Below are 23,233 nucleotides of genomic sequence, written 5' to 3'. Positions count from 1 at the left end.
GTTTTGGTCAGAGATGCAAGACTTTTGAAATGATGGCAATAAAAAAATAAGCTCTTTATAAATGTTTGTGTCCACAGTCACCTATTTTCCCTTCTCACTACTAGCTTGGGGTGGTAAAGGTGCTATCAGCATCAGAGTATAATTTAATGCTCAAGCAAGTAAGCGCATACACATAGCCAGTTCATGGCTAAGCCAGAATTAGGACTCAAAGTCTCTCTCTTGGAAGGAATAGCTTTTCAGATTGGCCAGGAAGCCATCAGCCCCAGCCCTTTTATTTTAGAGATGGAGAAACAAACCCATAGAAAGGAAGGGGTTCACTTAGCTTACCTTGGAATTAAGAGCAGCATCAGGACCTGGTCAACGGATTTCCAGACATCTACCCTACTGCTGGAAGGCTGAGCTGCCCCAAGCACATAGAGCTCTAAATATGGCCACTAGAGTGGATGAGTTCATTGAGCCTTAAATCAGCATTACAGTAGATGCATTTATATTTTAGGTCAGGGTATTTTAATATTAATATAAAAATCATAATGAAGGCTCAGATAATTGGCTGGCTAAGTGACTTCACATTTTTAACACTATTATGCATTTGGTTTTATTAAATAGCACTTAACTTATATCAATAAATATTTCATCGGTTTTTCCTTACTGAGTGAATTATTGAAAAATCACTACATTAAAGTTAACTTTTACCCTGCCTCCCTGAAATGGCTTGGTGCTTGCCATCTCATTAACAGACATTTTTAAGGCCATAATATAGCTTAAAGATCAAATAGTTAAAGAAATTTTGAATCAGATCATGTTAAACTTTTCTGTTTTGGAATTAGCTAAAATTTGATTAGAATTTTGTGTGTACAAAAATTACTATATTCTCAAAATTTACCTTTCTTCTGAGTTGTCAATACAAAATATTTGGGGTCTATTACATCATTGATTTTCAGAAAAAGCAATTTTCATAAGATACTTACTTTCCATTGCCTACCCATGAAGATGGTATCTGAGTGACTTTTGAAGCATTTTGCTAAAAAAGAGAGAAAGAGAGGGAAATAAGGACATCTATTTGTGTTTTATTAATTCACAAACAGATAGAAGTGTGATTTAGAGTACATTAATATTGATTGCAGCATTTCAGGATGCCTCTTGTTTTGTTAGCAGAGCTAGGATATATGTGCACATCAGCACACCACGACCAACAAACACTCGATGAAAATAGCTGGTTAGGATAATTAGTGGCCTCCAATCAGGACCATGAAAGTCACTTGATGAAAGATCTTATATACTAAAAGGCCCAGTGAAATCAGACTCAGTTCTCCAAGAAGTGGTTTAATTATCTTCATCTGAAATTTATTTTGCAAAACAAGCTCTTCAGAGTACAGGAAAGCTTTTCACTTTTAGCTCCAATTGCAAACATTTTCCCTGGGATTCAAGGTGGGCTGTGATTTCTGATATCCCAAGAATTTGTTGGGACCAAGCAGTGGTTTGTGGTTTGTTTTTTTGTGAATTGACATTATTTGCTATCTTTACATGCAAATACTCATGACTATTTTCAGTATTTAGCAATGTAGTTGGTCCAGGGTTGCATTGCAATGGAATGCTCAACGTTCTATTTTCATCTGATAGATCTGGGCTGGGTTAAAGAATCGGTCTGCTATATTTTTGTGGCCATACACTTGTAGAGTACAGGCAAACATGATACTCAGAATCACCACAATAGGACAGTGACCTGGCTCATTATAATGACTTCACCAGGTTAGAGCCCAAGTAGTACAGGGCCAGAATATTTGTGGCATTGAGCCTGACTCAGGTCTGCCTCTCAGGCCTCATGGCCCAGGTTATGCTCCTCTTCTGCCTCTTGGGTTTATGCCCAGCCCCCTTTGCAAATGGGGTGCTAGAGAGAGAGAGGCAGCACTTTCAAGAGCTCAGTGAGAATGCACCATTTCTCTGGAGCTCAGAGATCCACATCTAAGTTACATTCTGCAAACTCCAACTTTTAATCTCAAAGAAGCTCAATGCTCTGACAGAGGCGTAAGTTATTAAACATCTGTTTCGTATTTTGGAATGCCCTGAAAGCTACAGGACAGGCCGAAGAGGACAGATATTAGAGCATTGACCTTCAACGTGTGATCATAAGACCAGCACCATCAGTATTACCTGGAAACTTATTAAAATGGCAATTCTCAGGCCTCATCTCAGACATAAAGTATCAGACACTCTGGGGGACAGGACCTAGTATTCTGGTTTTGTGAGCCCTATAGGGGATTGGCATGCCCACTCAGGTTTAAGAACCACCTTTCTAGAACATAGGTTGAGACTGTAGAGATATGAAGGGATGGGCAGTTGTTGTATTTGAACCTGTCCACCTACATAAGCACTAGCTTTATGGCATTATAGATACACCACATAATAGTAGTGAACCTGCTCTTTTCCCCAACCCAGTCAGTGTTATCACATAGCTGGCTGTGCCCTGACACTCACTGGGTTTGGATGATTGATGCAAGGTCATAATTTAACTCACTTAAATTTCAAACAACTGCTTCAGTGCAATTTAGCCAAATGTTCCCATGTACTTGGCAGATGACAGATTAGATAGATAGATAGATAGATAGATAGATAGATAGATAGATATTCTCTTTTGAAACAAGCCCAATAGGAGTCCTGAGCCTCCTCAATTTTAAATTATGACCATTTTTTTGGGGGGGGGAGGGGGCAGAAGCAGCATAAGTTCCACTGATGCTCATGCCAGTTATTTCTGGTAAAGTGGCCAGGCCTAGCACCAGGCTACTAATTGCAGTTGTCATCCAGGCTCATTCCCAAATTTTGGCATTGCATGTTGAGGTTGATATATATACTTTTCTTTTCCTTGCAAATTAAACATTCCAGCTCCCTAGATGGTAGATTTATTTATTTGTTGTTTGTGTTTGTAACCAAAGTAATCAATTGTATTTAACTTCAACCACTGTACTTCAAGACTCCTCATGGCCAATGGGCCCAGGGGTTGAGAAATTTCTGAATTGGCTTCTTATTTAACAAAAGACTGATCACAGCCACAAGCTGTGTTTCATGGTGGGTCCACCATGTAGGGTAGTGCAGAAGACATCATCCCCCTGACTGCAACTGGGAAGCTGCCAAGGGCCATTTGGTTAGTCCAGAGAATAATTTTTATATTGCACTATTGTTATACCTTCTCTCCCTGGAATCAAATAAAACATAAGCTCTCTGCTGAGTCCCAAAGGAGAGGTGGGAGGGCCATGGCCTATTGGGATAAGGGAAGTTTAGCCTTTAACAGCAACAACCTTGATATTTAATAACATACTTGCCAAGTTTTATTAGTGATTACCCAACACCTATAAATTATACAAAATAAGGATTACCTTAAAATATTCCATCAGGGATCTGGAGTACTTCATAGCATGGTCCTTCTTCAGTTTAAACATCCGCAAGTAGAGAAGTGATAAACATCTGTAGCTGTAGGGATGAGGAAAGGATTATGTTAATGCCATAACCAGCAAACTATAAAAAAATGCTGATTCATAACCTTCCTATAGTTACTGAGAAACTTAAGTATGAAAAACTAAAAGAGAAGGGGTAAGCATTAAAATTCCATCTTGATAAGGATATAAATTAGGAGAGTAAATGTTTAGTCAGCGACTGAAGAAATCCATTAGTTATCCTTTAATAGTTTAATGGCAAACAAGAATAATGATCTGGGCTAAGTAGCTTAAAGTTGATCTGGAGTTTTCAAATTGTTCTGTGACATTTCTGCCATTTACTCTTGGCCTCCATGAGACTTACCATAATACTGCCAGTTTTTTGTCCCCATCTGAAGCCAAGGGGCTTGCAAAGTTCTTCAGCCTCATTGCATACCTTTGAAGAGAAATTACAAGCTCAAGTGGAATCTATATTATCCTTCAGAAAGTCCCAAAGTCATTGGTATCCTCATCTTCTAAATGTGTTAGTCCCACATATGCTCTGACAGGGAGGACTGACTAGGGCATGTGGGCAAAAGCACAGTTTCTTGGAAGCATAAATAAATTATAGTCAGAATGCCACTGATATGACTTACAGAAGCTAACTCTGGAGAAGTCAGCTAAATCTGGAGAAGATGGCTAAATCTGGAGCCCATGTTCTCAGACAGAGGTAAGGAATTACTGTTGGTTTGGTGTGTAGATAAATTCTGTTTCTAGAAATACCTTGCTAAACATTATTGTATTTTCAATGGGAGGTGGACACAAATGTCAGTCTCAGTTGCGTTTATAACAGATGAAGTAAATAATATACAACTGTGTATGACAGGAGCATGGGGAGACCGCAATCACACAGTTAATAAGGTCCTTTCTAATGGCTCAGGTTTGGAATATATTCCTATAGAAAGTGGTTTTGTTTTTTTTAAAACGAAGACCAATTTCACAGCATTTGAGGGCCTAAATCCTTAATTTATGGTGCTTGTATATTTTGTTTTTCCATTCTCTTTAATTGTTACTTTCCACACTGGGTTGATCAAAGGTTGAGTAATTCTTATTTTTCTTTTTTTAGTTGAGCACATTTCATTCTGGGCATTTAGATTCTTGGAAATAAATTCATTGCATAAAATCAATGTCTGAGCTTTAATGCAATTTCATAGGTGCTGATGGTGGAATGAGTAGCAGAGTTTAATGTTGCAGAAGGAAGTTGAAAGTGTGCAGGCAGCCTGGACTAGTTCTCATTTGCAAGAAGGCAATGGAGAACCAGCAGGTATACTGTGCTTGCACCATGAACTCCCCATTTTCAGCAGCCTCCCCAGAACAGCAGCAACTGTGTGGGCTTGTCCCCCAACACTCTGCACCCCCTAGGCATACTCTATGTTCCACTTATTGCTCCAATTCTGTTCAGTGAACATGTTTCAACAAAAGGACCTGTGCATTTGATGTGGATCCCTCTTATTGCTGCAATATTAAGCAAAGGGATTTATTATGTAATAAATCTGTCTTTTATAGTTCAATCAATAAAATGTCAAGTCCTTGTGATGTCCTACTTGTTTTCACAAATACATTTCCACTGCATATTCCCAAGTTCAGAGAAACTATAATTACTTGAATGAAGAAAATGGGGCTCTCTCTGTACCCAGCATACTGTTGGGGCTAGAGAGCAATAAAAATATCTTCAACATAATATTACACTACTAAAAACTATGTTCATATTACAGTCACCTTTTAATTGCAACCACTTTTTTAAAAATATATTTTATTGTTTTTTTACAGAGAGGAAGGGAGAGGGATAGAGAGTTAGAAACATCGATGAGAGAGAAACATCGATCAGCTGCCTCCTGCACACCTCCTACTGGGGATGTGCCTGCAACCAAGGTACATGCCCTTGACCGGAATCGAACCTGGGACCTTTCAGTCCGCAGGCCGATGCTCTATCCACTGAGCCAAACCAGTTAGGGCTAATTGCAACCACTTTTGATGTGACTTGATAGTGCAGCTTCAATTGGTTAAATAGATCAGAAGATCTAGTTGCTTTAGCCTATTTTATTCCCAAGTGAAATGTCTCTAGAAAAAAATTATATACACACATACTACATTAAATGTAATATATCTTATATAATAAAAGGGTAATATGCAAATAGACCAAATGGCAGAACAACCGAACAACCAATCAAAGCATAATATGCTAATGATATGCTAAGGCTGCTCAACCATTTGCTATGATGTGCACTGACCACCAGGGGGCAGATGCTCCAACTGGTAGGTTAGTTTGCTGCTGGGGTCTGGCCAATTGGGACTGAGCAAGATGGGACGGACATGCCCTGGAGCCCTACCATGGTTCCTCCCCAGCCCGAGCATGCACTGGTGGGGTCTCCCAGCCTGGCCTGTACCCTCTCATAATCCGGGACCCCTCAGGAGATGTTGGAGAGCCGGTTTCAGCCCAATCCCACAGGCCACTCTCCTTGGGAGAGCCAGACGCAGGGCTCATGGCTAGCAAGCACTGTAGGGGCAGTGCAAACCTCTCCTGATCAGGACTGATTGAGTGAGAGCCCACAGCAGGCACAGTGGGGCTGGGATGAGCGGGAGCGGCTGGTAGGAGCTGCAGGCTGCATTGGACTGTGGGTTTCACCCCAATCCCTGCAGCCCTGCAGGCCATCTAGAGGGAATATATATATATATATATATATATATATATATATATATATATACACACACACTAATATACTAGAGGCCTGGTGCATGAAATTCGTGCATGGGGAGGAGTGTCCCTCAGCCCAGTCTGCACCCTCTCTAATCTGGGACCCCTCGAGGGATGTCCAACTGCCCATTTAGGCCCGATCCTGGTAGGATCAGGCCTAATCGGGCAGTCAGACATCCCTCTCACAATCCAGGACTGCTGGCTCCCAACTGCCCGCCTGCCTGCCTTCCTTATTGCCCCTAACCACTTCTGCCTGCCAGTCTGATCACCCCCTAACCACTCCCCTGACAGCCTGATTGATGCCTAACTGCCCTTCCCTGCAGGCCCGGTCGCCCCCAACTGCCCTCCTCTGCCGGCCTGGTCCCACCTAACTGCCCTCCCCTGCTGGCCATCTTGTGGTGGCCATCTTGTGTCCACATGGGGCAGCCATCTTTGACCACATGGGGGCAGCCATCTTGTGTGTTGGAGTGATGGTCAATTTGCATGTTACTCTTTTATTAGATAGGATAGAGGCCTGGTGCATGGGTGGGGCCAGCTTGTTTGCCCTGAAGGGTGTCCCGGATCAGGGTGGGGGTTCCCTTGCGGAAGCCCTGGTATCTGGGATTTATTTATCTTCTATAATTGAAACTTTGTAGCCTTGAGCGGAGCCAAGCCTCCTGCTTGCTCAGTGACCGCAGCCATTTTTGTTGGGACTTATTTATCTTCTATAATTGAAACTTTGTAGCCTTAAGCGGAGGGCAAGGCAGGCCAGGGCTGCAGGTGCTTGGCTTCCTCCATCGCCAGGGGCAACCCAAGCCTCCTGCTCTCTCCAGCTCCGTGGCTGCCACCATTTTTGTTGGGATTTATTTATCTTCTGTAATTGAAACGTTGTAGCCTTGAGTGGAGGCCTGGGCCCACCAGGGTGTCAGGAAAGCTTGGCTTCCTCCATTGTTGGAGAAACCCAAACCTCCTGCTTTGTCGGTGGCTGCAGCCATCTTGGTTTGGTTAATTTGCATACTCACTCCTGATTGGCTTGTGGGTGTGGCTTGTGGGTGTAGTGGAGTGATAGTTAATTTGCATATTACTCTTTTATTAGATAGGAGATACTCTATCTAATAAAAGAGTAATATGCAAATTAATATATCCTATCTAATAAATATGCAAATATATATATCCTATCTAATAAAAGCCTAATAGCCAAATTGACTGAATGGTGGAATGACCAGTCGTTATGATGTGCACTGACCACCAAGGGGCAGATGCTCAACACAGGATCTGCCCCCTGGTGGTCAGTGTGCTCCCATAGGAGTAGCGCTGGTCAGCCAGAAGCTGGGCTCACAGCTGGCGAGCACAGTGGCGGTGGCAGGAGCCTCTCCCACCTCCACGGCAGCGGTAAGGAGAAGTGAGCCAAGCAGTAAGGAGCAGTGAGCAGGCGGGTAGTAAGGAGCGAGGGGTCCCAGATTGCGAGAGGAATGTCCAAATGTTGGCTTAGACCTGATCCCCATGGAGAGTGGGCCTAAGCCATCAGGCGGACATCCTCCAAGGGCTCCTAGACTGCTAGAGGACAAAGGCCAGGCTGAGAGATCCCCCCCTCACCCCCAGTGCATGAATTTCATGCACAGGGCCTCTAGTGTAGGTGTGTGTGTGTGTGTGTGTGTGTGTGTGTGTGTGTATGGAGAGAGAGAGAGAGAGAGAGAGAGAGAGAGAGAGAGAGAGAGAGGATACACAAAGGAGTGCATGTAAAATTGTTGAAATCTGAAAAAAAAAGTGGTGAAATCTAAATAAAGATTATAGATTATCAATATCTATGTTCTGGTTGTGATACTGTACTATAGTTATGCAAGATATTACCATTGGGGGAAACTGGGTGAGAGTACACAGGATCTTTCTGTATCATTTATTATGATTGCATGAGTCTATAATTAATTCCAAATAGTTTGAAATATTGACTTTAAAGTGAATTTCCATAAATTGTTTACAATTTTGATGAGGTTCTGCTGAAATATACTTCTATAGGGAGTAAACTATCATATAATGAAAAAAAAAAAAAACCTGTACTTAGAAAAAAAGAATATTGTGTAAAATATTAAGGGTAGTGTTTTCTAATGGAAATAAATATTACTCAATGATTCACATTGCATTTTTACCAAAAAATAAAACTGATGTTTTGCTTTTATATTTTTAGAGAGCATATATTTTCCTAAGAGAAAATTAATAAGAAAGAAAACTATATAGAAAGGGAAAGCACCCATAATTTCACCCCATTACAGCTATAAATTCATTTCCCTTCCAGATTGGTCCACATGCAGAAAAATGCTTTTCATGGTCAGAAATGTAATGTGTATATAATTCTGAAGCTTGCTTTTCTTTAACATCAAGTTATAAACATTTTCATACAGCTACATAGTCTCCATTATTGTTGCAATTCAAGGGCTACAAAGTATTCTGTTGAGTGTACTACGATGTAATTAATTATTCTTATTGATTTTTTAGTTTGCTTCTAATTGTGTGCTATAATTTATGCAAAACAGAACACCATAAAGATAACTTGTACTATCCCTATAATTATTTTCTTCAGGAGAGGAAATTCAAATTTCCAGAAGTTGAGTTATGGCTCAAACGATAAAAATACTTATATTAATAGGCTTTCCTACACAATGCACAATTGTCCTCAATATATAATGATCACTTTTTCTCCCATCACCAGCATAAGACAGGCCTAGTTCACCAATATTATTTGTGTGTGTGCTAACACCAGGGATTAACATTTTTACATTTTCTTGTTAATTTAAAAAGTGCCTTTTAAAAAAATTTACATTTTGGATGAATAGAAGACATGAATTTTCTCCATGTTTGTTTATTGTTTTCTCTTAATTTTTAATGCTTATCATTTTTGCCAGAATTTTCATCTTATGCTCTGAAAATCACAGGCAGCCTTGAATAGACACAAAAAATCAATTTTCCCTTAAAAGCTATAGAATGTCAGTGATGGCTTTCACCAATGCATGAAGTCAGAGAGATACTTTACATGCTTATCAGAGCAGAGAAAAGCCAAAGATGGCTGCCTGGTCTGGCAAGGCAAGGCTAGATCTTTCTTTATGATCTCTTTACTTTTTTTGTTTTAACTAAACCTTCTTATTTCAGTGAGCATATTTTTTCTTTAGAATAGTTCACATTCTTTAGATATTTGGAAATGCTTTCCTATGAAAATATGTATGCTAAATTTGTCCAATGTGCCTAAAGGTTTAGGTACAAGTGTCCTCAGATTTGTAAGCATTTATGCAGATATAAACAACAGAGTAAAAACCTAGAAATCAGGTCGGACATTGATTAATCAGGTCAGAGGTGACTAGAATATAAGGGCCTATAAGGTAAAGATCTATTTGTTCAATCAAAAGCAATTATTTAATCATTCCAGCAAATGTTGGTGCTTATCCACCATTCAGAGGTACATTATTTTCCAAATATCTGCAAGTTACTGGAAAACACTAGAATGGATATTGTTTCTTCTCTTTCCCCTTTCCCAGGAATTTTTTGATTACCTACAAATTCTACTCTGCCAAGGCCAACAGGCCAAAAATTTTCATTTAAAATACAAATGAAACCAATAATCTGTGCAGTTAATATACCCTCTCCTATTCTCATGTCTCCTCTGCCCCTGCTACCACCTTGTCTGTTTCCCCGAAATTCTACATGCAGGGAAAGTCTACTCCACACATGCAGCCTTAATGATTACTTCATGTTGGAAGAGTACTCTCTCTCTCTCTTTAAATAACCACTGCAGAAAAGTTCTTACAAATCATGGATTATAACAAAAATCCCAATAACACCACTATTTTTTAGTTCTAAAACTGCACTTTGAAAATACAAATGTCAATGTCAAACAGTGAAATTATTATACTTCTACCTACTATGTTTCCATTTTAATTTTATGAATATTGCAAATTATATCACACTAGAGGCCAGATGCATGAAAATTCATGCAAGAATAGGCCTTCCTTCCTCCAGCTGCCAGCACCAGCTTCCCTCTGGCACCCGGGACCCAGGCTTCCCTCTTCCAGCCGCCTGCAGGCACCTGGGACCCGGGCTGCTTCCCTCTGAACCCGGGTTCATCAGGAAAGACGTCTGGAATGACATCCAGAAGATGTCTTGTCTAATTAGCATATTACCCTTTTATTATTATAGAAGATTATAACTTCTAAAAGGGATGATTTATAAAAGCAGTGTCCATCAATTATCAATTTTCTGACATTAATAAAATGGCAAAAACTAATTATCATGATTTTTAAGAAGAAGATGCCTTGGACACATCATTACTATGTGGAAATGATATTTTTAAAAAATAGCAGCTTCTAATGATGACTGAAATGAGTTTAGGAAGTTGGCTGCAGAAAGACCAATTACCTGAGGAGCTCCACAGTCTCAGAGTACATGGTATATGGAGACTTTGCTTCTAGAGGGTCACGCTCCATGGCATTGCCACATTCGGTGAAAGACAGGGCTGCATCAGCATAATTCACAGCTTTGCCAAATTTCTCGAACTAAAAAAAAAAAAGAAGATTTAGTAATATGGTATTCCCTTCTCTCCTTCATATAAAGGAAGAGTTCTCAAACTAGGGCAATTTTTCACCCCTCCCTCAGGGAACAATTGGCAAGGTCTGAAGACATTTTTGGTTGTTGCCTCTAGGGACAGGAGGTATCTAGTAGGCAGAGGCCAGAGGTGTGGCTAAACATTCCACAATGCACAGAGAAGCCTCCATAATGGAGAATTAGCCAGCCTAACAGTGCAAAGGTTGAGAAACCCTGATGCATGAATTTGTATTGACAATAATATAATTGATTTAAGATTCTATTGTCATCACACTGAAGCTGGTTGAGGAAAGAAAAATAGCTAAGGTATCATGGGCGGTAGTATTATGTTGTTGTTATCTTTTTGATAGACCAGAATCCAAATCACTGCTTTGACTAGTTTCTATTCCCTAAAATTACTAGACTGGTCATTGTAGTATCCTATAGACCTGCTTGCAATAAAACTGCTTTTTATAAACCTCATGGAAAATGAACACTACAGTCTTTGCTTGGAACTCTTTGTGAGCACATCAACCTCACACCCACAGAGAAGAGTAACAAATTGATGCTATTGTCATGAAAATGTGAGGCTATAGTGTGACTGTTGACAATAACCACATCACTTTCATTGTAAATGATGGTCTGGAATAGGGTGTCAAAAAGCCAAGAAATACAGCATTACTAAATATTTTAGTTTAGTAAAATTTTATTCCAAAATGTTTTAGCCTTGATAATGGTCACCATTAAAGTGACTTAGACATATTGATTTCTTTTTTATGTGTAATGAATATTATATATATTTTTATAGGGAGTATTTTATAACAGTATTTAAAATTTTCATTTTTGATAGCTGGATATAAGAATTCCACTAATGCAGAATTTTGTGTAAAAGGACCAATATAATACAGATTTAGCTATTTTAATTTTCTTGTATATCTTATCAAAATATTTTTTTATGCAACAGTACCGGCAGCAATTCTCAAAATGGCAGAGTAGCTGCCTCTAGCAAAGCATTAAGTACAACTATAAAATGATGAGTTACACGTCCTGAATAATTTCTTGTTGTAAATGACTCTTTTTACAAAAAATGCTTTTCTGCTTTTATGTATTGCAGGAATTCTGTGGTTTCATTTCTGTGAGATGCTTTGGAGAATATTGTTTTCAAGGAAATTCAAAGTGATTTTCTGAAAACCTATGTATATGCAAACTATCTTCTCTTGGTTTACAAGATAATCTCCTGAGGTCATCTGGCTCCAAATAGCTCTCCCATCTAGAAATTTATCTTTATATCCTGATTTTTGCAAATGTGATTTCATTCATAAATCCATAGCTGGAATGATCCTTAAAGATCTCCTATCCCTATTCCACCCCGTTTTCAAAAAGGTATAACTGAAGTCCGGAGAAATTTCAAAACCATAATGACACTTAGTGGTCAGATCATATCCCCTTCCTGGGCCTCAATTTCTCTATCTATTAAATAAGGAGCTTGAATTACCAGAGGACTTCCAACTCTAGAATAGACATAAGCCTAGCAAAGATAACATACTCTAAATGAACGTTTCACAACCCCCCTTTTTTCATTATCACCATCCCCAGATGGGGCTTTTTAAGATATTTTTTTTCACACATCTCCATTAAAACTTTAATACCAATTATGTCCTGATGATCTCTTTATGTACTATGGTCCTTTGAAGGGACACAAATCATTGAAACATCTAAGACTGTTTCACCCCACTCCCAAAAACCACTTTGTCTCCATGGGGGCAGAATCTCCCTAATTGAAAATACATTGTGGTGAAAATACAAAGGTGGCTTAGGGGGAACATATAAACAGACCCTGGATGGAAAAGAATGATGCTTATTCTGAATCATATGTATATATATTTCTGTGGCTCTGATTTTTCTGTTATTTTAACATTTGGTCATAGGTATGGTCTCATAGGTGTGTCCCAGTCTTCATCAGCTTATGGACCAGCTTGTCAAATAAATAGTTATGTGCTTCCTTGTCCTGATTTTGACAGAGGGCAAACTCCAGAGCCTTTATGCAGTGAATCAGAGTTGAGGACATTTAGGAAAAATAACTTTGGTCTTCAAGCCAGCAGCACGGCCACCAATGTCACTCAAATCTCTCACCACACATACAATGGTCACAGGCACAGTCTTCCCAGCATCTCTAGTGGAGCTGGCACCAGCCTGTCTTGTTTCTTTCATATGCAGAAGCAGAGAACAAGTGTTTCCAATGGACAGTTAACACCACAGAAAGGTTAGCTGCAGACAATAGCTGAGCAATTTGGACCACAGTGAGAAAATGACAAAAAAGTAGAGAAACAGCAGATGCAAGTCCATGGACAGTTGACGTTGACTACACACAAGTCATAGTGCAGAGACTGTCATGATACTTTCTTATAGCCCTCCTAGTGTCAAAAAATGGAACAGCTAAGTCCTGGATGACACAATGTAATGATGGGGGATGATATTTTTTAACTCAATGGGCTAACTAATATCTCTAGTTATGCTGAGGTTTAGTCAACGGTGAGGAGTCTGACCTAGGGCCTTCGCTAAGGCAGTGGTTCTCTCAATCTTGGCTGAACTTGGGAATCACCTGGGGAGTTTTAATACCCATGTCCAGGTCCCAGTCTCAGAAATTTTGATTCCATTTTTCCAGAGTGTGGCCTGGGTATCAGGGTTATTTTAAAGCTCCCCAAGTGATTGTAACACATGGTTGAGACCCCTTGTTAGGAGGATCAATAAAGTCAAACAACTCCTGAGCTCATTGCTGTTCTAGGTGATCAAAACATTTAGAGGCAGCAGGGCCTAGTGTCTTGGGAAATCCAGATGACAGAACTTCCTCTCTTTGTACAGAGTCCTAGCCTGGCTATGGGCCTCATTCTGGAAACACGTAATCAAATGCAGCAAGGAGCTAAGTTTTTTCTACATACCTCAGTTTTGCGAAGTCAATTTTTGAGGCCACTTTATTAGCTCTCAATAACCCTCTTCCTTCCCATATTGGTTTCTGGTTTACCAGACCCAAAGACACCCCCCCCCCCAGCTTCTTCAGAGCAGTTTCAAAAGTCAGTTCAAATCCACTTGAAAGACAAGGATAATAGTATATGCCATGTACCTACTGAAGTTGGGGCAAGGGAAATAACAATGAAAAAAAAACACAAATACATGAGTGGCAGGGTATCACAGTACAAAAGAATCTGGGTATTACAGTGTTAATGAATTAACCAGCTCCAAACTCCCTATGTCAGAGCAGCAATGAGAAAGTTTGAATTGTATATAAAGTGTCTTCTTTTTTTTTTCCTTTAAAGCATAATACCTTAACGGGAACAAAACAATGAGAGGAAGCAAACCTACCAGTGCATCAGCTTTGTGCTTCAGCTTCTTAGCATCTTGCATGTAATAATCAGCATTGTGAACCCTAAACAAACAAAATAACCTCTTTCAGAAACCAATGGCTCATTTTTTTTCATTACAAACTGAATAATCAAAACCATGTTTTACTATAAATCCATTCCTATACAATGCCTTGAGAAGGGCAGATGAATGCTATCATTCATATAATAAATAACTTTGAAATAATTCTGTAAATGAAATCTGAAGTGCATAATGACCCATTAGGATAAATAACTATAATCTCCAACCCCACCATTCCATTTATCCAAAAAGATTCAACAAAACATAGCTGTAAACCTCTTTGTTGGTACACAGTTCTATCTAAAAACATTAAAAAGAAAGGAGGACACAAAAACCTAGAATGAAGCAACTGCCTTTGGAAACAGTAACAGAGATCTACGATTTAAATGAGCCAAAGACATTTCTTGGTTAGGATAGGAGTATGTGAGGAAGACGGATATACTTTTAAAACTATAGGGATTACTGCTGGGGTCTTATTTTGGGTGATACATTGTATGGTGCTAAAAAGTCATACTACCACCACCCCCCATTCACAATTCCCAAACTGGGTCCATGATAATCTGGGGACAACATACGAGTCATCAAAAGTGAGTTTGGGTCTCCGGACACTGGTGGTGCTGGTGGAAAGAAGGGGCAGGGCTGCCCAGGCTGTCATCTCCAGGTGACTGCTACCCATTAGGCCAGTAGTGATGGCAGAGGTGGTGGTGGAAATGGTAGTGGTAGTGCTTGTGGTAGTAGCCGTGGCAGTAGCAGTGGCAGTGGCTATGACGGGGGTGGTAACAATGGCAGTAGCAGTGGCAGTGGCAATAGCAGTGTTGACGACAGTAACAGTGGCAGAGGTTGCCTTTTTTGGAGTATCTCCCTCCTGGGAAAAAAGAGGACAAATAACTTTCATTAGATTTAGCTTTTTAGAACATCTTTTCATAAATGATTTGAAGGCCAAGACCACTAAGAAACAAGACAAGGGAGGTCACAGAAGATGGTGGGCACACAGTACAATTTACATATCTTGTAACATATAAATCCACACCTGAAACCTATATGGTCTTATTAACCAATGTCACCCCAATAAATTTAATAAAAAATAAAACAAAGGAAAAGAAAATAATGGACAGAGCTTGAGAATAAATAAGTGACCCTGGTATATTTTATGAATTCTGTGAATTACCAGACTTTGTTCTATGATGACACCAATCACCAAGCTAGTCAGGTTCTGGGATTATATAACCCCATAATTCCACAAATAGTCATTGGCAAAGGTCTAAATTTGTTAGGGGATGTGATGGGAGAGGAGAGGAGTGAGGAATGTAGGAAGGGAAATGGAGAGAGTAAAAAAGATGTGACCCTGATGTATATATTTTTGATAAGTAAACCAGACCAGAAACTTTCACTAGGATAAGTACTCAGGTCACTGCAAAATACAAGGTTCAGTGCAGTCAAATACCAGCAAACCAGACATTGTATTTCAGTAGTCATTACCCTGGGACCAAGGCCAAAACAGCCTTTTCATTCACACAAGGAGCTTGACTGATTTCCAGCTGAGTGAATGCCAAATGAATGCCTCCTCATTTTGAAGTCTTGGGATGATGAAAGTTCACTTTAACGAGGTCAAAAAATCAAATGTGAAAGAGATTTCTGAGATTCACGCTGAGCTGTCATTGCCATAGAAATAATGTGATCTGGCCCAGCTGGCATGGCTCAGTGGTTGAGCATCGGTCATGGTTCAATTCCTGGTTAGAGCACGTGGCTGTGTTGCAGGCTCTATCCCCAGTGTGGGGCATGAGGAGGCAGCCAATCAATGATTCTCTCTCATCATTGATATTTCTCTCTCTTTCTCTCCCTCTTCCATCTTCTCGAAAATCAATAAAAGTATATTTAAAAAAAATTTTTTTTAAAGATTTAATGGGATCCAGATGAAGAAAGTAGGTTGTAAAATTTGTAATTATGTGGCAGCATGTGTTCCAAGACTACCTGCTATGTTTATTCACATAGAAGACTCTCTACTCCCCACCTGGCAACTGTGGGAAGATTCTGACTGTTCTATATCTGACTATACTTGCCATAATGCCTCTTCCTCTCTCTGTTCTTCTGAGTTTGTATATACTGAAGCTGGTCTCCCCGCAAGGTTCATTCCTCAGCTCTCTTCTTTCTTGACCTTGATAGAATTTGACAATCCTGCATGCACTGTCACAGATTTAATAATAAACAGGTAACTCCTAAACGGAAACCTCAATGTTACTCTCTCTCCAAAGCTCCAGACCTACAGTGACCACCTTTGGATAGTTGCACCAAGATAGCTCATTAGCACCTCAAATTTCTCTGAAGCAAAATTGATAACCAAACCAGATCACTCTTTCTGTTAATTATAGGATGGTCTTCCCTGTCACCAACGCTGGATTTATCCATGTCAGTAAGGGTAGTGTGGCCATCCCTGGTCCAGGAGCATTGGAACTTGTGTATTCCCCACCTTGCCTTCAAATGAGCTACTCTGTTTCACTCCACTTTATATATTGAAATTCTGTAAATGAATTCATTTCAAGAAATGATAATGTTCCTAAAACTTTTTGAAAACCACTGTTCTATTTCATCTTTAATATCTTCCTCTTCATTACCCTTATCCAAACAATTACAAATTAGTATCCCTTGCATCTCCCCAACATCTCTTAAATTTGTCCCTTTCTATTCTGAAGCCTCAAAGTGCAGGCCCTCATGCCTTCTGACCGAGACTATCAAACAGCTTCCTGGCCAACTTCCAAACTCCAAGCTAGCTTTTCCAATCCATCCACAATCAGCTGCCTGCTAGCCTGAACTTTTTAAACAAAGCTCCACACATTTCACTACTTTGCGCCCAAGTATACACTAAGGCTGAGTTCCTTTGCTGGCATGTAGGGTCATCCCAGATCATCTCCCACTACTCCCTCTCATGAACCTTCCACCAAACTAAACACATCCTGCTTTCTTCCCTTTCCTGCTTTGCTCCATCCTAACTCTTAGCGTTGAAAACCTCCCCTGCCCCCCCCAAAAAATGAAAAGGAATAAAAAAACCCTCCCTTCATTACTTTTTTTACCTCCTGATAATTTACTCCATTTTTAATTTTTGAAATTATATATAACATCAAATTTATCATCTTAACCGTTTTAGATGTACAATTCAGTAGTGTTAGGTCCATTCACAGTGTTGTCTAAATCTCTAGGACTCTTCCATCTTGCAAAAATGGAACTCTGTCTCCATTAAACTGTAATTTCTCATTCCCTCCTCTCCCTAGCCCCTGGCAACTGCCCTTCTACTTCCTGTATTTGAAAATTTGATTACTCTAGTTACCACACATAAGTGGAATCATGATATATTTGTCTTTTAGTGACTGGCTTATTTCACTTAGCTAAGTGTACTTAAGATTCATCCATGTTGTAGCATGTGTCAGATTTTCCTTCCTCTTTAAGACTGAATATATTCCATTGTATGGATATATCATATTTTGTGTAATCACTTCCCTCCATTTCTAAACTCTATTCATCTATTATAATCCAGCTTAAGAAATGCCTTCTCCTCAAGGAAAACTGCCTTATGTCTATGGCCAGAAGTGTCTTAATCCTCTGGATCCATTAGAGATTTGAAGGGTCTCACTTAATGTCTTCTGTAGGGTACCAATCACCAGATGTTTTGTATTCTACTTCTCTCAGTATGTTTCATGACTCACCTTATATTGAGTGCTTTTTCAGCACTGGAATAATCTCTGATGTATGACGCTGCTACCCCACCCTACCCTGTCCACCTTGTCCCGCAGCCCAGTGCTCCTAATTATTTGCTGAATGCCTGCCTATTTAAAAGGGTCACTTTAAAGATAAAAGCCAAATGTGATCATTTCTTATAGCCTTGAAAGTCTATCTTTTCCATTTGATCCTGGACCTTCTCTGATTGTCAAAAAGTCTTACCACCAAGAGCTCAATGAGAGAAATGTGCTGAGAGGCTACACATATCTATCTAATAAAAGAGTAATATGCAAATTGACCATCACTCCAACACACAAGATGGCTGCCCCCATGTGGACACAAGATGGTCGCCACAAGATGGCCAGCAGGTGAGGGCAGTTGGGAGGGACCAGGCCTGCAAGGGAGGGCAGTTGGGGGTGATCAAGCCTGCAGGGGAGGGCAGTTAGGGGTGACCAGGCCAGCAGAGGAGGGAAGTTGGGGGCGACCGGGCCTGCAGGGAAGGGTAGTTGGGGGGGACCAGGCCTGCAGGGGAGAGCAGTTGGGGGTGACCAGGCCTGCAGGGGAGGGCAGTTAGGGGCAAACAGGCTGGCAGGGGAGCAGTTAGGTATCAATCAGGCTGGCAGGGGAGTGGTTAGGGGGTGATCAGGCTGTCAGGCAGAAGCAGTTAGGGGCAATCAGGAAGGCAGGCAGGCAAGCAGTTGGGAGCCAGCAGTCCTGGATTGTGAGAGGGATCCCAGATTGGAGAGGGTGCCGGCTGGGCTGACGGACACACACCCCCTCCCCCTGGCATGAATTTCGTGCACTGGGCCTCTAGTAAAAATTACAATAATGGATATTTGAGAAAATAGTTTAAACATGATCATTTATCTTATTCAATCTAAGCACATTAAAAAAAAATCAGTCTTCTAAAACTTCTAAGCCAACTCCATGTTTCTTCTGCCAGAGCCAGATGGCCCAGATCAAACAGTGGAGTCAGCCCAAGACAGTGCCACTGTCTCTATGATCAAAATATATGACAAGAACCTTCAAATACCACATCCACCATGCACATGGCATCATTGTCAGTCCTGGCACATCTGATTGGATGGAAATGGCTGCATTCAGCCATGATGGTGTAAGTTATATTAACATGCCCTCTGTCCATATACACTCATCCATTGAGTTAATAAATAAATAAGACTTCATGCATAAATGGAAAAGACTCAGAGCACAAAATTGAAGAAGAGACTTGTGGAGTAGGAAGAAGCTTTATAGATAATCTAGTCAAACACACTCATTTTATGGAGATTTCATAATTTGTCCAAATTCACAGAGCAAAGTTGTTGCAGGCTAACTCTATGTCAAGTCTCTTAACTCCAAGGCTAGGGCAAAAATACACCACAAACTCTCTCCAGATTTCAAGCCATTAGTGGAAGGAATGGCCAAAGAAGAGATAGTTGGTGCTTCTTTCTATCATTTGATACCTCAGTGATTTCTTTAACAAGGATGATCAATTTATAAGTACAATTGTAATCATATTTATCATGTTCCCAGTAGTTTTTAGTTCTCATGGAAATGACTTGGCAGATTCTTTTAAGCAATACCAGTTGTCATAAAAACATCTGCATTAAGCACATAATTATTTATGACAATATACTAGGCACTGTACCAAGTGAACTGCCTAGACATTGCATATACCCTCCAAGAACTTGAAATAGAAGAGAATATCAGTTAAAGTTTATAATATTAATTACATTCAGTATGAAAAATAAGACTGTAGTGTAATTACTGTTTAGAATAGATGGTTTAATTCCTAACATTATAGGCAGCATTTTAAATATTAATATATTATGTGTGCATACATAGAAACACATGATTTTCATATGGAACATGACAACTTAATTATAGAGCAATTTGTTTATATCAATGGTGAAACTTACATAGATATGTATGTCATCTCAGTCATAATAGATGATGGAAGACCTATAAACCAGGGTTCTTATAGCTCAGAGGCTTTCTGGTTTTTGATGGATGTGAAATGGATACTCTTGGCTCAGGGTCTACCAGGTTGGCACCAGACATTTTAAAACTCATTGAATTTCACTCATTTGCTTTTTCTATGACATTTAAAGAAGACTAGATAAATACAGATGATACATCTGCATATACATGCATTTACACGAAAAGGCAGATACATTTGTCATTAATATTTACTAATGGCATTCTTGCTCGTGGTCCCCATATGTTATGTACTTATATTTGGGAGAGATAAAAATATATTGTGTGTGTGTGTAAAAAGTGATACACATTCCTAATTATCTATGCTAATTGAGCAACCATATAGAAAATCCAAAGGACTAGATAATCATTTAGTTGGGCTTAGAATCACAATTGTATGATTTTATCAACAAATTCACCTTTTAAGTTCCATCATTTTAGTCACTATTATTTATTTATTTTTAATTACATTTATTGGGGTAACATTGGTTATTAAGATTATATAGGTTTCAAGTGTTCATTCCAATCTTACTACTCTGAACAGATTATTATGCAGAGACTCAGGATTTTAGGTATCCTTTGGTCCAAGCCTTTCATATCTTGGGAGTAGGGAACACTTCTAAAATACCGACCACAGCATCTGGTACATGGTAGGCATTGATCATTTAGTGAATGAAGAAAACAAATGGATGGAATGGGATTGCCCACAGTCACTAAACTGGGACTAGAACTTGAAGTTATATCTTTCCACCACCCACCTTAGCAGGTATGAATATACCAGGTACTGCGGTCAGTATTTTGAAAGTGTTCCAACCCCCAATATGAAAAGCTTGGACCAAAGGATGTCCAAAGTCCCAAGTCTCTTCATAATATTCTTTTTGGAGCAGTAAGACTGAAGTGAAAAAAATCATCCTAAGTTAGAATAATTGAAATTTGAAATAATGGAGAGTTTGTGTATTTGTGTGTACCCACACATACAGTTTCTCTCTGTCTCTTCCTCCCATCACCCTGCAACATCCCCATGTGGTCAAGTCTAGTTAGATATGCTGGATCAGCTGGTTTCTAAGATGATGATCGTGATATTTCTAAGATGCTTACATTTACAGATATCCCTTTGAAAGTAGCACAGAATTTGCCTTCACTCCTCTTAGCTTTGGCAGAGGTGAACTGTCCAATCATAGGGATGTTTTTGTCTTGACTGAAGAGACCATTATTGCCACTGATGTTTCTGCGGCGTGAAAGATCCTCTGGCGGTGGGGAAAGTGAAGGAGGGAACAGCTTTTCTTCTTTTCTTCTATTTGCTCTCCTGGATGAATTATTTCTGTGTAAACAAAGAGTATGGTATGTAATAAAATTTTGTTGGTCTTTATTCTGAATTTTCCTATGATGTTGGTACATTCAGCTGAAGTAATATTTTACTTACTTGTGATGAAGATTATATGTAAAAACATATAGACTTAGAAATCTATAGAGAGATGTCTCTCTATATAAATATAGCTATAACATATATATAAAAAAATAAACATATGTCTTTGAAGCAGAACTCTACAATAAATATAAGTGTCTAATGCAGTGTGCTCCACTGCAATATTTGTAATCTTTCGATATTCTTATTAATTAGCTTTTTAATAGAAAATCCAATGTACACTTTAACCTTCATTTTTAGGATAGTTTCTACTTATTTGGCCTTAGGACTTAACTGCACAAACACACAATAAATGGTACGATAAACAATTAGTAGAAGTATATTTTATTAAGATACTAGAGGCCCAGTGCACAAAATTCATGCACTCAAAGGGGTCCCTCAGCCCAGCCGGCACCCTCTCAGTCCGGGAGCCCTCAGGGGATGTCTAACTGCCAGTATAGGCCCAGTCCTGGGGACTGGGCCTACACCGGCAGTCAGACATCTTTAGTGCTGCTGCCGAGGTGGGAGAGGCTCCTGCCACCTCTGCTGCGCTCGCCAGCCATGAGCTTGGCTTCTGGCTGAGTGACGCTCCCACTGTGGGAGTGCGCTTACCACCAGGGGGCAGCTCCTGCATTGAGTACCTGCCCCCTGGTGGTCAGTTCACATCATTGTGACCAGTGGTTCCTCTGTTCGGTCAATTTGCATATTATCCTTTTATTATATAGGATGCTATGCTTATATATTACTTAGAAATAAACAATGCACTAAATACTTTATTTTTATTTTGTGCTATTAGCAAAGACTATTTTAAACTGTTTTTATAATTTACTTTATTAAAGATGTCCCTATTTCTCCCCCCTTTGTCCACCTCCACCCAGCCTCCACCCCACTTTCCCTCTGGCTATCACCACACTGTTGTCTATGTCTATGGGTTATTTACATATGTTCTTTGCACTAACTACTTTAGTGACACATTGCAAATTGCATATTTAAAATGTTCTGTCCCAAAGCTAAAGCATAACAAGCCCCTCAGCTTAAGTTCTTATATTGAAGTACTGATGTACAGTACCAAACTCCATTTGGAAAATATTTTGTCATACTGCCACAAGACACCTGCAGTCCTAGAAGTACTCCTGTACATTCAAACTTATTTATCTGCCTATTCAATGGGCACTATTAAATAGACTGTGACTTTAAATGGAATAAAACAACTAAAACCTTATGCTAGCTGTTTAGCATGGTAATTGGGTCATGGATTTTCATTTTAGTTACTCTCTTAGACCAGTCAATGTAGATTACTTGAATTTTAATATTTTCTTAGACAACTAATATTGCACTGTGCAGCCATTTACTTTTCATGCTTATTGACTACAATTTTCAATAGCAAATTAAGTCAACACGGATTTATGTTTTCCTCTTGGTCAATTTTAGTCAGTGTCTAGAAATATAGATTTACAAAATCTCAAAGCCACAAATCAAACATGAATGAGCATTCAAATGGTTTGATTTTCTAAAATGATAGAAGCCAATGCAGTCTTTTTGTTCCATTTCCTCTGTGTTGCCCTAAACTGCCAACTGTAGTAATATTTGTCATCTTATCCATCTTTTATTTCATAATGTGGCCCTATATCCATTCTTATTTTGAGGCAAAACATTTTAAAATTTAACTGTTTCTGCCATTAATGTAATTGGTTAAAATTAATTAAAATATTTACTAATGGTCTGGCTGGTGTGGCTAGTGGTTGAGCATCGACCCATATACCATTAGGTCATCAGTTCAATTCCTGGTCAGGGCACATGCCCGGTTTGTGGGCTTGATCCCCAAAAGTGCATGTGTAAGAGGCAGCCAATTGATGTTGATGTTTCTCTCTCATTGATGTTTCTATTTCTCTTTCCCTCTCCATTCCTCTCTCTCAAAAATAAATAAGAACAGCCCTAACTGGTTTGGCCCAGTGGATAGAGGGTCGGCCTGCGGACTGAAGGGTCCCAGGTTCGATTCTGGTCAAGGGC

At 39.6% G+C, this 23,233-nt stretch overlaps 1 protein-coding gene across 1 annotated transcript in view; it reads right to left on the bottom strand.

The window, feature by feature from the left end:
• AFF2 (ALF transcription elongation factor 2) overlaps nt 1-23,233 on the bottom strand; it is a gene marked incomplete at its 5' end in the record, with an annotated part of 502,187 nt that overhangs the window by 13,281 nt on the left and 465,673 nt on the right. Inside the window, 7 exons of the mRNA XM_080653155.1 lie at nt 969-1,021; nt 3,372-3,465; nt 3,793-3,864; nt 10,546-10,682; nt 14,071-14,134; nt 14,706-14,995; nt 20,917-21,139. Coding sequence (XP_080509281.1) covers nt 969-1,021; nt 3,372-3,465; nt 3,793-3,864; nt 10,546-10,682; nt 14,071-14,134; nt 14,706-14,995; nt 20,917-21,139 — 933 coding nt within the window. The remainder of the gene's footprint in view (nt 1-968; nt 1,022-3,371; nt 3,466-3,792; nt 3,865-10,545; nt 10,683-14,070; nt 14,135-14,705; nt 14,996-20,916; nt 21,140-23,233) is intronic.

Source organism: Plecotus auritus (genome assembly GCF_963455305.1).
Source record: "Plecotus auritus genome assembly, chromosome: X".
Lineage (NCBI taxonomy): Eukaryota > Metazoa > Chordata > Mammalia > Chiroptera > Vespertilionidae > Plecotus > Plecotus auritus.
This window is presented reverse-complemented; position numbering and strand designations above follow the sequence as displayed.